The 15,565-nt window shown below is 40.2% G+C and overlaps 1 protein-coding gene across 4 annotated transcripts in view; it reads right to left on the bottom strand.

The window, feature by feature from the left end:
- The window catches only part of asap2a (ArfGAP with SH3 domain, ankyrin repeat and PH domain 2a), a 119,125-nt gene that overhangs the window by 33,020 nt on the left and 70,540 nt on the right, over positions 1-15,565 (bottom strand). For 3 of the 4 annotated variants that reach the window (XM_057860328.1, XM_057860326.1, XM_057860327.1), the window contains exons 5-10: positions 14,154-14,203; positions 9,124-9,253; positions 5,792-5,877; positions 5,625-5,700; positions 5,462-5,548; positions 2,149-2,252 (exon numbers count right to left, since the gene is read on the bottom strand). In XM_057860328.1, the coding sequence (XP_057716311.1) occupies positions 2,149-2,252; positions 5,462-5,548; positions 5,625-5,700; positions 5,792-5,877; positions 9,124-9,253; positions 14,154-14,203 (533 nt within the window). The other variant, XM_057860329.1, reaches the window with a different exon arrangement.

Here is a 15,565-nt window from a genome sequence, read left to right as displayed (position 1 = left end):
TTGTTATGAGAATTGTAAACATGTTGGCATTCGTAGCATTTAAGCTAGCTAGCGAACTTTTGTTAAGCAAATTAGGCTAATTGAATCTACTTAATTTACAGATTGATCAGACTAGACGGATGTTGGAACATCAATTGTTTTGTGTCAAGTGTTTTATTGTTACAATTGGTGTCATTTTGAACATTAGTGTATATTTGTGTTACATCTTTACAAACTATCAAAAGGACATAAAAAGCTTAAAAAAGCACAGTTGCCTTGTTTGATGTCGGTAAAGCTGAATACTTTCTCATTTAGTGAGGACAAAACATGTCATATTAATAAAGTAGTAAAGTAAAAAAATAAGATACTGTGAGTTACAATAAGGTACCGTTTAAGCGACCAAAAAAAAAGCGACTAGTGACAAAATGGCGGACGAGACTCTGGCGAAATCGCGTAAATCGGGTACGTCGTAACCCGGGGACTACCTGTATATTTCCGTAATTTCCCGAATATAACGTGCACTCCCCCCCCCCACCCCCCCCCCTCAAAATCAACTTGTAAAATCATGGTGCACATTATAAACGGGTACATGGATGGAGACAGAAATATAGATATATTACGTATATATATAAACCGATTTTTTAAAATTGACACGGCCACGTTGCGTTAAAGAAATGTATGCAACGACCCGTTGCCGACCATTACGGTATGTGACGTCACCATTTTGTTTCGGTAATACTTCACTCTAATCGGCCAAATGATTTCATCTGTGTTAAATTCTGCTTTTTTCACGCTTCATAAAGCACAGAATTTAGTTTCTTGAACTCATTTAAGTCAGTGTTTATTGCAGCTCCGCAACTCGGACCATAACAAACGTAAGCACACAGACTTTCTGTGTCCGTCAACTATATCTGTCCCTCGAGTAACTCAAACCCAAATAACAATAGTTCCTATTGTTACTGTCGTGTTGACAGCGATGAGCTCTCTCGGATTTCCGACTTACGTTCTCACTTTCATTTTACCGTATCAATCCATGGAAGAAACATTTATTCATCATGATAAAATGAGCAAGTTATACAGCAGCCTTTAAAAGAAAAGTCACATCTGTTTTGTTTTCTCCTAGATTCTGGTAAGCTGGAGAAGTTGTCAAATCATATTATTACCGTAAATATTGTCAGTTTATGGTAATGTTTTGAACTACCAATGTGCTATGCTTGTGCTGTGTTTCACCAGTCAGTGAAATGACATTTCTGTATCTGTGCACGAGCTCTGTTTTCTTGTATTCTTCTATTTATTGGTGCAAAAATTAGGGTGCGCATTATAAACGGGTACAATAATTTTCCCTAGATTTTACAAGTAAATTTGCGGTGCGCATTATACACAGGTGCGCCTTATATTTGGGAAATTACGGTAATTCATTGCCTGCCACTGTCTACGATAAATGTCCATTTCAATCAAACTGGGAGGAACGGATTTGAATGCCCATCTTTCAGTGCCATTGATGGCACTAGAGGTCCAATCCATTTTGACTGGGAGGGTAGGCAGCGATCATTCGCCTCTCCTAGACAAAGTGGATTGAACCTCTAGCACCGTCAATGTTTACCTGGTATACCAGACTGACCGCTGTTCCAGCAATTGAGTCTGGCGACCGTCCGGCGGATCAAATTCCGAGGGCGGAACAAGCCACAGGAAACAGACAGCGGAGTGGACCAATCAGCGACGGGCAGACGTGACGTTGTTAAAGCGACAAGTAATTAGCGTGAACGGAGAATGGAGAAGTTTATTCAAAATGGCTAGCGCGAGCCATGTTGACTGTTGTCAATGACTTGTTTCGGTGTGTTTTTGGTCATTTAAAACTGGTTTTACCGCGGATTGGAACATATTATCGGCTCTCCCGTTTGCCATCTGTGTTGTTGTAGACACGAATTTCGGCGCGCAAGAGTGACATTACACGTGAAGAACACGTCATGCAAATAAACGAATCTGATTGGACGATTGATTTTGTACCTTGCTCGAGAGGCCGTTAATGGGCTGGGTCCCATACTATTTCTCACAGTGTTTGAAAAATACAGGGAGAATAGTCTGGCTGTGCCGGGCAACGTCAATGTCAGCCAGTAAGTAAAGTGATTAACAATCAGAGCCAACTTCCGTGCAAATAAAAAAACTCACCCATCACTTTTTTTGTAAAGGTAGCCGCTGCGTTCTGTGCCGTGCTCTTTGTTGCCTTGCGGCTGATGCAAGCTGTAGGTGGTGCTCGGCCGCACCTGGGATTCCTAGGAAAACACGCACACTGTAACAGCAGCTTCAAAAATTAGTATCAACATCAACATAGATATGATGTCACTATAGTAGATTCCTACTCAAAAATAAAGAAGTCTGGAAATTGTAAACAACTTGTCAAGGCCAGCGATGACACTAATAGAATTGCATTGTTATCGTCTCTTATCAGTAGACATGCACAAAGCGTCGCAATTGGCGTGTTTCCCGATAAAAAATCAGCTATTGTGCGCAGACAACTATGATTACTACTACAATAAAAGCAGATAACATCAACATCAAGGCATTTTTGGGTCTACTTACTCTTCTAGACTTGTTTCACAAATTGTGACGGCAGCGAGAAAGAGAAGAAAACTTCAGATGAGTTCAAAATGTCATTTGCAGCATACTATATTCATTCTTTCAAGCATTAACCAGATGAGGATTAACTAACTCTTTGGCTAGCTCGGCTACATTTAAATGGCGTACCGCACGCATGCTATTTTTAGACTGTGACGTCGCATCGTAAAGGCCGAGTTCTACTTCCACGTCAGACCTGCGCCGTCAAGGAAGACCCGAGTTACGACCCTGCGCCGTAGCCTGGCGCGCTCCTCTCGAATTTTCTAACCTTCGCGTCGCGTAGACGCGTATGACGTGGCAGAAACGAACTGTGATTGGTCAGCTCAGATTGTTGTTTCCGGTTCAGCGCGAAATCACCGCCATTGTAGAATAGAATCAAACATTATTTTCTACACGCAAAAATAGACCAAGCCGACGGGAGTATCATCGAAGAGCAAGTCATTATTGTGATTGCCAAATGGCAAGGTCGGCGATTGGGGGGGGGGGGGGTGGAAGAACCACAGAGACGTGTGTGTTCGGAATCGAGTGGCCACATGAAGCGGTGACCCAGTCGGCGAAAAACTGCCAACTTTTTATCACTTTTTTTGGTTGGTGCACTTCATCATTTATTGTGTACATATGTTTGCTGTGAGTCTGTGACTTATTTACGTGTCACACTTCAAGTATATGAAGAATAAAGCACAGATTTGGTGTCAAAAGAGTTGTTTTGATATTTAATTTTCAATAACAGACAGTTCACACACGATACATCATCACTGATTGAGAGTGCCTCGGTGCTTTTTATGATAACGTTAAAATCAAGGCTCCCAACGTAGTTTGGGAAGTTCCATAGACGCCAGAAATCTGCTATGGCTTCCCACTGGCTGGTTGTAGGACACGGTAAACAAATCGGGCTGGAGGGCTTTGCAGACTGAACGCAGTGCTCGACGCTAGTTTGAAGCTAGCCGCCACAGCTAGCTCTCTCCACCCGAGTCTAAAACTCTGTGCGGCATCAAAAGTCGGCCAGACAGCCTCGAAACAGTCTTCTGCGTCACCTGCCCCTCAACATTTGTATGTTCAATATTTATTAAGTGTTGATGAGCAGAATATTTACTTTCAAGAGTTCCATCTTGCATTGTTTATGTTTTCTCCGTTAAACTAGACTAACGAAAGTCAAAAAGCATGCCCCAAAACCATACAAACATAACGCCACACCCCTCTAGTGGCCTTGGCGGTGAATTACAGAGCAACGCGTTCCCTCACCGCAGAACTATCGAATTTCGAAAGACGCCGTAGTCGCTGCGCCGTCACCACAACGCAGGAGTATAACTCAGGCTTAAAGCGGAAGTAGAGTAGAAGTGGGACATTATAGACCCGCCCTCACATAGAAGCAATGGGAAATCTGCTACTTTTCTCCAGTAATCTTTCAAAAACGAGCATGCTTATAACACATAACACTCTAGACATTACGACATATGAAGGATGTTTTCTTCATACGTTTCCCAAAACTAAAAACTCGGAAGAGAAAATGTAAAGACTGAATCAACTTGCGCGGACTTTTAACGCCAGTTCGGCAGTAAACATTCATGCAGTAAACATTTCATTGGGTTGGCATTGTCTTTCAGAAGACAAAGAGGTCAGCCATTTTGATATTTTTAACTTATTTTTTGGCGTGACGTGCCGGGTGCTGCTTCTGTCTGAAAAGAATTAAAATGGTATCTGACTGCCACTGTTACATTTTCTGTTGTAAAAAAAAAACAACTTTATTAAGGAGGAAGTGTAAATAAGTTATAGAATTAAGATTTGATAACAATGGAAAAAAATTAAAAGTGTTCGTTGGCTGTCACTGAGTAGTATTTGTGATCGCTACACAAAACTAACTAAATTACTAAATTACAGAGACGTAGGACAACCAGAGGATATAATATGTAAGAAAGACAGGGCTTGTGGTAAAGGATAGCTTGGTGAAACAGGAGAATGTCATTGTCAGTCGCGTCGATAAAAAAAGCTAAGGCTATGCTGGTGTGGACATTAACTTCCGCACTTTCAAACGAGATCAACCAGCGGCACGTGGGTGACGTAATTACAGCGTGACGAAGCTTGAAAGACGATATGCGTAAATGCGTCGCTGCCGACACGTTCGGTGCTAAAGGGTTAAAGCAGACACTGTATTTTCATCTTTGTGATTTTCACGAAGATCAGATCACATTGATGTGATCATGTGAGAAATTCCAAAAGGTTCACATACTTTTTCATACCACTGTATCGTTTTAAAAAGGTGTCACTTTTTATTTAAAAAAATAAATAAATAAATATGGTAAAATACATGAACGTCATCTAATTCACCTACTGTTTCTGTGTATCATATTGACTCTGCAAAGGCCTCTGAGACAACCTTGTTGTGATATAGGGCTATACAAATAAAATTGAATTGAAGAGACATCTAAATCATTTTGACTGGATTGGACGTCGAGCACCGTCATTGGCACAAACACCATTCACAGCCAGTCTTTTGTGGGCATTTACAGGTCACTTCCTGCTCATTTTAGGCTATTTACAGGTAACTTCCAGTCGATTTTGAGTCACTTCCATCTACTCATTGGCTGCCATTGACCGCCATAGTCACTTCCTATTCATTTTCACAGAAAGTGACCTGTAAATGGCCCAAAATCAACAAGAAGTAACTGAAAAATCAACAGAAAATGACGTGAAATGCCCCAAAAGTAACTCATTGCCCGGTAGTGGCTGCCGCTGACAGCCATAGACGTCCAATCCGATTGAAGCGGGAGGGTGGCAGCAAATGAACGAACGCTACTAGTGATAAACTCATTCCAATTGACAGCAGAAGAATTAAAATAGTAGTTTTTTACTTTATGTGTGCGTTTACCTCCTTCTGCTCCACCTGTAGCGCCGTCTTGAGAACATCCCTTAACTGAGTCAGCTGCTTGCGCTCCTCGTCCTGCACTTGCTTTATCTGGTGATGACACAGACGCAATACAATAAAGAGCAAAACAAAAACACCTCAAAATCATGAAGAAAGTCATACTCACCGTGTGTAAATCCGTGGCAAGTTTTTCAATGGAAGGCTTCAGGTTGTCCACCGCTTTGAGACCGTCCTGAAAGAAACTGAACAAGAATACGAGACAGATTTTGCCTATGCAAACTGAAGTTTTGATGCAAAAACTATAAAACTTCATGAATATGAATGGTGTCTTACTTGCACTGTGCGTGGAAATACTTGATGAGGTTTTGCAGCAGGTCTACTCCCTTTTTGATTTTGATCTCGTTGACTTTCAGCAGATACTGTAAAGATTACCAAGACGACTCACTTAGAGAGAGGTTCAGCCAAAAGGAACATTTTTCTTCAAAATACAGTCCACTTTTCACCCCTCCATTAATCATCTTGCTGACTTGAAAGTAAAAATGTGGTATTTCAAGTCCATGAAAGTAAATCTAGGATGAAACGATTCAGATTGTGAACTAATAAAATATGTCAAAGGTGTCTGGAATCAAGTGGCCATATGCTCAGGATTGAATTTTTTTGCCAAATACAGTCGTACAAAGAAGTATGAAAGCTTCGGAACACTAAAAATTAATTTTATGCAAAGTTTTTTATAACGAAAAAATATTCCGCTCCAAGGACTTGGGCCGGCGGACCCCGACAACCTGGCCAAAAGGCCAAACTCCACACGTTCACGTTCTTAGTCTTAACCCCTTGTACTGACTCCATTTTGAAAGCTGAAAAAAGGCTTCAAAACATAAGTTCACAATTTATTTTGAGTCGACAGCAATCATACAGCACAGAGGGACCCAGGCGAGGATCCAAAGTCACCATATCACAAGTTGTCTTACGAAATTTCCGGGTTCACTGTGAGTCAGTAACAGGCACACTTTTGCAAAATAGACTATGTTTATTTATGACAATTGCAGAATTAATTATGTTTATTGATTACAATCCCACATAAAAGCAGGCAATACAGACATCAAATCAAGCATAACACGTGATAACAATAACGCTAGATCCAAACTGTCAGTTCTAAATCCCCGCGCTACCGTCGAAGCACACAAAGTATTCCCTAGCAATGAAAAAGCTCTTACCGTTGACAATGGGCGGAGAGCCAGCGCCTCAGTCAGAGCCAGCAGGGGAACAGGGCCGAGCGATTTCGTACGGCGGACTCTGACTGAGGCGCTGGCTCTCCGCCCATTGTCAACGGTAAGAGCTTTTTCATTGCTAGGGGATACTTTGTATTAAATGTTTATGGACGTAAAATTTCCATAAAAGCGTCTCAACGTTCGACAACGATGTTGTTTGCCGCCATTCTTCCGCATTCTTTCGTGATTGGCTGTGACGACTCTGACTCATCTTCCTACTTACTCGTGATTGGCTGTGCTGACTATGACTCATCTTTGTACTTACTCGCGATTGGCTGTGCTACGTCAACCCGCTTGCTCCATCCGCTCTCTCGATTGGCTCTTATGCCTTTCCCCCGCGGAAGTGTTAGCTTTCGTTATGAAAAAGATTCGGATATATCGGACAGGCATTAGGAAACGTTACGATATGTTAGGATTTCTTTAGGATACGTCTCAGGATATGTTAGGTATACGTTGGCTGGCCAATCGGCGCAAGGTGCCGCCAAGGCAAGATGGCAGACGACGAAAGTTAAAACCTCTGAAGGAAAACGAACTATTTTCAATTGCTGTTTAACTAAATTTATTTCTTTCGCTATTTTAACAGAAGTATGTCATATGTGGCACAGATCATGTAGCAATATGCGCCAATCATAATCAGTGTTGTTAATAACGGCGTTACAATATAACGGCGTTACTAACGGCGTTATTTTTTCAGTAGTGAGTAATCTAATTAATTACTTTTCTCATCTTGGCAACGCCGTTACCGTTACTGAGGCGGGAAAGGCGTGCGTTACTATGCGTTACTAAGTTGGTTGAATAAAAAAAGTCAGAGACGGACTCACGGAGACGAGAGAGCAGAGCAGGAGTGGGGAAGACGCCGTTGCAAACACGATGCTAGGTGGCTCCAATAATACCTGACTGTAGCCTACAAACTACACCCACATGATGCGGTAGATATCACATATTATAGAACTAGATGCAAATGATAGACACGGCTGCAATGGCAACATGGGGTGGCGTGGCTCAGTGGTAGAGTAGTCGTCCCCCAACCCAGAGGTTGTGGGTTCGATTCTTCGCCCTGATGAACTCGCCTAAGTATCCTTGAGCAAGATACTGAACCCCATGTTGCTCCTGGTGCTGCGTCACCAGTAGGTGAATGGCGCGATAGTGTAAAGCGCTTTGAGTGCCTTGAAAGGTGGAAAAGCGCTATATAAGTGTAACACCATTTACCATGTTTTAAGGACCACATGCGTTAGTAAACAACCGCCATCTTAAAGCAGTAGACCTATCAGGAAGACTCTGTTGTAGAGATCCTTCCTATCGCACCTACTTTTTTTTTTAATCTAAAATGGTCCTAAATCGGCAAAATCTTGACCTAAATCTATCTTTAAATGATGAAACTGTTTTAAAACTTACACATATTGAAAGTAGACAGAAGGGAACTAATGCAGTAACGGGAGCAATTTTAACAACTTTAACGGTTGATTCACAACTTTAAATGACTTCCACACATAGCAAAGGTTACTACCTAGTTATCGCAATACCCTTGTGTCTAGTTAAGTGGAGGGTAAAGAATTGGGCTAGGGCCAATTGTCCCAAAAACCCTTTAAACGTCACATTGTGTGACCTTTTTTTTTTTTTTTTTTTTTTTTTTTTTTTGAGAAAAAAAAAATAAAACATGAAAATTATCACTAGTTACTTTGCCAAGTAACTAATTACTCTTAAATTCAGGTAACTGAGTTACTAATGCAATTACTTTTCGGGAGAAGTAATTTGTAACTGTAATTAATTCCTTTTTTAAAGTAAAATTAACAACACTGATGGTAATAGACTTGCGCCGGTGCTGGCGCAGTGGAGTTACAAAGTTGCGCCGGTGGCTGTCAAAATGCGTAAATGGCGCAAGGGCGCGGCCCAGATGCATCCATGTTACTGTACCGAAAATGAACCGAACCGTGACCTCAAAACCGAGGTCCGTACCGAACCGAGATTTTTGTGTACCGTTACATCCCTAGTTACTGCCCACGTCTGGTTTGAGTAAAAATGATAATAATAATAATCCATGTCGGGGTTAGTCCTCCTCCAATACAATGGTTAGAAAAAGAAGACAAACCAAAAGAAGTAGTAGTTATCATTGATCTTCTACTACTTATGGCGAATGTACACAGTGGGAACTATCAAATACAGTCTTACTAACTTTTTGAACTGTTTTTACTTTATATTTTCAAATCAGGAAATGATTATTTTGCTTTAGCCCCGAGTGACTTTATTTTTGCACCATTTCAATAGATGCTAGTTTTGGAAAAAGCAAATTTTAATCGATTAAAATTGGTATTTACAGCTGCTACTTATTGTAGCAATTTTGCAAATTGTTAGAAATTACACAAACCTGAACAAGTCAAAACATGCTATCCAACTAACCTCACACATCTGCAGCTGAAAAAATCTCCTTTCCTTCTCCATCTCCTCCGCAATTTCCGCCCCGCTGATCTCTGTCCTGATCATACCGTGCTGCCTTGCGTGCTCTTTCTTCTCCTTCTCTATCTTGGTGCTGGAAAGAAGAAACAAAAAAGGGGTGAACTGGCTGCGCCTCAATTTTTGCGCTGAAAACAAATAGACGGCAAACAATGGTCTGCGTGTAAAATCATTCTCTGTACATTGTCAGAAAAGGATTTTATTGGAATCCAACGCAAAATACATACTTTGATGGAGTAACGTGCACATTTTCAGAGGTGATTTTACACAAGACCATAAACGATGCATACTCCAGCAAGCAATGAGAGGAACATATTGAACCGCACAATGGAGGTGTGGCTCCAATACATGCAGCATGGGATGTTTATATTTATATTTTTTTGCATATACGGGGAAAAAAGATGAGGTCTCTTTTCATCAATCGCAGAAATAGGGTATGAAGCAGGGGTGTGTACTTAATACTTTTGAGCTTCTGCCTGGACATAGTGAAGCTCAGTATTTGGGTTTGTGGTCCACATTTATGGCAATTAGATTGCATGCGGGCTAGTTTAATTTTGCTCCAGTAAATTAACTCACTGACTGAACACACTGGAAGATGAGCATTCACAGTCAGTTTTCCAGTGTAAGTGGATTGTACATCTGGTGCTGTCAATGGCAGGCAATTCATTTTGCGTCACTTCGACGTAACTTTAAGATACTTATGGGCAGTGTTGTTAATCTTACTGAAAAAAAGTAATTAATTATAGTTACAAATTACTTCTCCCAAAAAGTAATTGCGTTACTAACTCAATTACCTGAATGTAAGAGTAATCAGTTACTTGGCAAAGTAATTGGTGATAATTACTCCCCCCCCCCCCCCCCCCCCCCCCCAAAAAAAAAAAAAAAAAAAAAAAAAACACACATTGGCCACACTATGTGAAGTTTTTTGTGGAGGTTTTTGGTACAATTGGCCCGAGCCCAATTCTTTACCCTAATTCACCCTTTACCCTGAATCAACTGTTAAAAGTTGTTAAAATTGCTCCCATTATTGCGTTAGTTCCCTTCTCTCTACTTTCGACATATGAAAGTTTTAAAACTGTTTCATCGTTTAAAGATTCAAGTCAAGATTTTGCCGATTTAGAAGTATTTTAGATAAAAAGTTACTTAGGTTCGCGAGGAAGGTTCTCTACAACAGAGCCGTCCTAAAAAGCCTACTGCTTTAAGATGGCGGCTGTCATTTTGCATCTAGTTATATCTATATACAGTACATGGGATATCTACCATGTCTACCATATCTACCATAACATGCGGGCGTAGTTTGTCCGGCTATCGGCTACAACATGTATTATTGGAGCTACCTAGCATCGCGTTTGCTCGGCGTCACAACTTTCTTGCCTCCTCCCCGCTCCTGCTCTGCCCTGTCGTCTCGGTGAGTCCGTCTCCCTCAGACTTTTCGACCAATATAGTAACGCATAGTAACGCATGCCTTTCCGTCCTCAGTAACGGTAACGGCGTTGCCAAGATGAGAAAAGTAATTAATTAGATTACCCACTACTGAAAAAAATAACGCCGTTAGTAACGCCGTTATATTGTAACGCCGTTATTAACAACACTGCTTATGGGTTACTTTCTGTTGGGTTTTGGGCATTTTTAGAGAGACGGCGAGAACCAAAAGTGGTATTTGCCATGTTGAAAAATTAATTTTTCTATGTGGCATTTTTTTTTTTTTTTTTTTTGCCATGTGGCATTTTTTTCCATGTGGCAAAATTGGATTTTGCCATGTGGCATTTCTTCCCATGTTGCGAAATGGATTTTGCCATGTGGCTTTTTTTTTGTTGCCATTTGGCATTTTTTTCCATGTGGCAAAATTGGATTTTGCCATGTGTTATTTTTTTTGCCATGTGGCAAAATTGATTTTGCCATGTTGCATTTTTTTGCCATTTGGCATAATTGATTTTGCCTTGTGTTTTTTTTTTTTTGCCGTGTGGCAAAATGTATTTTGACATGTGGCATTTTTTTTGCCATGCGGCAAAATTGATTTTGCCATGTTGCATTTTTTTGCCATTTGGCATAATTGATTTTGCCTTGTGTTTTTTTTTTTTTTTGCCATGTGGCAAAATGTATTTTGACATGTGGCATTTTTTGGGTATGTGGCAAAATGGATTTCGGTTTGCGGCATTTTTTTTTTTTTTTGTATATGGCATTTTTTGGGGGGTATATGGCATTTTTTGGGGGGTATATGGCATTTTTGCAGCCCATGAACGTCCATTCCACTGACGGCTATGAACGTCCAAATTTTCCAAAAAAAGTGTATGGTCAAAAGTCAATGGCATGGATGTGCATTGCCTGCAAAAATGCCATATAACCCCAATAAAAAAAAATGCTACATACAAAAAAAAATGCCACAAACCGAAATCAATTTTGCCACATACTAAAAAAATGCCACGTCAAAAAACATTTTGGCAAAATCAATCAAAAAAAAAAAAAAAAGCCACATGGCAAAATCCATTTTGCCACATGACAAAATCCATAGCACACCCGTTATGAAAAATCTGATTGGCAATGAATAATTTGGCTTCAAATTTGCTAACATGCGCACTTTGCAGGACAAGATGATCGAGACTTTTGATGGACTGTAATTGGTAGAAAACGTTGTTGAGTTTCATACCTATAATCCATTTCATATTCTTCATACATTTAGCTATCTTTCAAACGACATGTTATGCATTTTGTTTTTTGAGTAATATTTTTAATATAGTTTCTGTTTCATTTAAGAATAACAATTTATTGCATTTGAATGGGTGATTTATTAGGATGTATTGTACATTAGAGGTTGAATTGGTTAAAAAAAATTGACATACTGTAATATCGCATATCGGCAATAATTTATAAGAGAATATATCGCCATCTAAAATTTGCTATCAGGCAATAGGCATAGAAAGTGTCCCCTTTTGACCAGCCTGTACAAGTCCCATTTGTGCCCATTTCGCCCAATTTTCACCTTTCAATTTTTCCACTTTGGAAGATAGTACGAGAGCAGAGTTTGACACTCGCTTAAACGTTCCATTTCTTAGACGTGAATGTGCCAAATTGTCAGGACATGCACGTTCCCCCAAGACGACGACATTTTAGAGTCATCATGGCTGACGCCGATCGAAAAGCCATGCTGTTTGGCCACATGCCAAAGGCGCCAGTTGTTCAAGGGATGACGGTGGAGGGAATCCTTTCAGTTCCATTGCTGTCAGTTCAGGGAGCGTTTTCATTCATATTTATTATCATTGAAGAATATATGCAGCGTAATGCTTTTAGTGTTCTAGGGCACAGACCAAATTTTAACGAAAAAATCAATTCCAATCCCTGAACAAACAGTACAGAAAGTGACATAATTTGGGGTGTGACAAAATATCGAAATGGTGATATATCATAATACTTTGTATCCCAAAAGGTTATCGATATACTCCTGCCCAGAATCGATATATCGTTTTAAAAAGGTGTCAATGTTTAATAAAAACAAAAAAAGTGACCAACAAGTTGCTTCCAAAATCTTCCACCATAATAGTGTCTCAGGTAACTAAAGCTGCCATTGACGGTGCTCGACGCCCAATCCATTTAGATTGGGAACGTTCGTTCATTCGAAATAGGGCTGCAGCTATCGATTATTTTAGTAGTCGATTAATCGAGGAACTATTTAGTTCGAATATTCGAGTAATCGGATAAGGAACATAAAAAAATTTACCTGAGCTGAGCCTCACGCTGTATATATAGAGGATCTATGTACAACAAAAGAACAATTGGCTAACTTAGATAGCAAAAGTCTGTTAGCTTAAATGCTATAAAATGCTAACGCTTTTTTACAATGCTCTTAACAAATGGCTCAGACACATATTCCTACAAAAAATGACCAAATAGACCTTTAAACTAAACTACGAATGCATTCAAAAAAAATCATGAGCTCAAACAAAAACTTAGCTCATGTTGGTCTTAACAGGGAGCAGATGGATTCAGCCAGGTGAAATGAGGTAGACGAGAGGGCCGTGTATCCACCCAAATCAATAAAAATAAATGCAAACACTTTCAAAACAAACCATAACAACACCACTTTAATTAAACAAATACTCGAAGCAGCAAAATTTGAGTCTTTTTTTCTAATCGAATACTCGAGTTAATCGATTAATTGTTGCAGCACGAATTCGAAACCAGAGCATTCGCAGTCATTCTGTCCGATTTTCGAGGAAGTAACTGAAAATCAACAGGTAAATGACCTTAAAAAATGACCTCATTGCCTGGCATTGGCTGCCAATGAGGGCCATAGACGTTCAATCCGTTTGAAGTGGGAGGGTGGCAGCAAATGAACTTTGCTGCCACCCTCCCACTTCAAATGGATTGGACGTCTACTAGTGATAAACTCATTCCAATTCGCACCAGAAGCTTGTTTTTCTGTTTATTAGTTGTTTGGAGAATATCCTAGAATGTATCGATCATCGTTGTATCGCCATATCGTCAGATCATCGTTATCGTGAGCTTTGAATGGCATATCGTATCGTATCGTGAGGTAACAAGAGATCCCCACTCCTAGACATAATGCTAAAAACAATGCACCTGATCATGAGTGCTTTTGCTGGATTTAGCCCTTTAGGTACACAACCTGACCTTAGTGATGGTGGACCAATGCCATGCAGCACCAGGCTGAAAATTTGGCACCAAGACTGCATTGTCTAAAACATTTTGGCAAGAGCTGTATTACCCTTTCAGTAAGGAATGTCCTTTGCAGCTTGTAAAACATATATAAAAAGCTATAAACATTTTTTTTCATGCACAACCACAAGGATGCAGGCTTCTCAGTGAGGAGGTGGCATGGTGACGAAGGTTATTTACAATATTGTGGAAGTGAGAGGAGACCACAAGGGTTGTTGAAGGAGGGGGGAGAGTGGTTAGTCAAGACATCAAAGACACATTTCAAAGTTATCATTTCAAATTTGCTGACACAGCAGACTTACACTTTCGTTTCATAGTCCTTCCAGGCTTTATCAAAAGGTTTTTTCAGATCCTGTGTGGAGGAAAGGGAAAAGGGTGAAACATGACATTTTTAGGACACCTAAAAGTGCAACCAGAGCAGAATATTGACATTGATAGACTGGATATTTGACTGAATTTCCTTGGTCAACTCCAACGGACCTTAAGATATAAAATTCCGTCATTCTGGAATGACTTTGGTATTTACTAATGATGGGGAAAATATTATGTGACCCGAAGTGAATTAGCACATTATGCCTTATGATAAATTCAATCCGGGTCAAAGGGCGGAATGATGGGGGAAAATATTATGTGATGCCTTAACATTAGCACATTATGCCTTTGTGATGTATGATTGCCGCAGTGACCTAGATTGTAACAACTTGTTATTGTTTTTCACTTTGGGTTCCATAGTTAGGAGGAAATCTCACGAGATAACTTGTTTTGCACCATGGTACGCGCTTGGGTTCCATAGTAAGGAGGGAATCTCACGAGATAACTTGTTTTGCACCCATAATATTTACCGCGGGGAGAGGACATCTGTTGCCAGAACAGCACAGCTTGCTACCATGTGAGAAGTCCTTTTTCAAGGGGCTGAACCAAAAGTAGCTTTAATATTTGTCATTGGGCGGGGTGCGCCTTCTGGGGGCGGGGGTTGGCCGTCCCCGCCCCCACGGGGCACGTTCCTACAAGAACCGGACATTTCCGGGCGACCCGCGAAGTCCACTGGAGGATCACGTACGGATCGCTCGGCTTTGTTCCTTCGCCGCTTTACCGGAGCGTTGCCTCCCTGCTCATTTGTCACGGTAAGCCATTTTCATTGCTAAGGAACATCTTGTTGTGCTGTAACGGTAGCACGGGGATTCTGGGATTGACAAGCTAGATCTAGTGTCATCATTACTACTTGTTATGCTGGTTTTGATGTTTGTTTGCTTGCTCTTGTGGGATTGTAATCAATAAATCTCATTTATTCTGCATATTCCAATCAATAAACATTGTATATTTCGCAAAAGTGTGCCTGTTGCTGACTCACCGCAAACCCAGAAATTTCGGAAAACAACTATTTACAGTGTTGTTAATCTTACTTTAAAAAAGTAATTAATTATAGTTACAAATTACTTCTCCCAAAAAGTAATTGCGTTACTAACTCAGTTACCTAAATGTAAGAGTAATTAGTTACTTGGCAAAGTAACTGGTGATAATTTTCATGTTTTTTTTTTTTTTTCCCCTCCAAAAAAAAAAAAAAAAAAACATAGGTCACACTATGTGAATTTAAAAGGTTTTTGGGACAATTGGCCCTAGCCCAATTCTTTACCCTAATTTACCCTTTACCCTGAATCGACCGTTAAAAGTTTTTAAAATTGCTCCCATTATTGCATTAGTTCCCTTCTGTCTA

The sequence above is a fragment of the Corythoichthys intestinalis genome, chromosome 15 (assembly GCF_030265065.1).
Source record: "Corythoichthys intestinalis isolate RoL2023-P3 chromosome 15, ASM3026506v1, whole genome shotgun sequence".
In the NCBI taxonomy this organism is placed as follows: Eukaryota; Metazoa; Chordata; class Actinopteri; order Syngnathiformes; family Syngnathidae; genus Corythoichthys; species Corythoichthys intestinalis.
The sequence above is the reverse complement of the archived record's forward strand: the minus strand, read 5'-3'. Positions and strand labels throughout refer to the sequence as shown.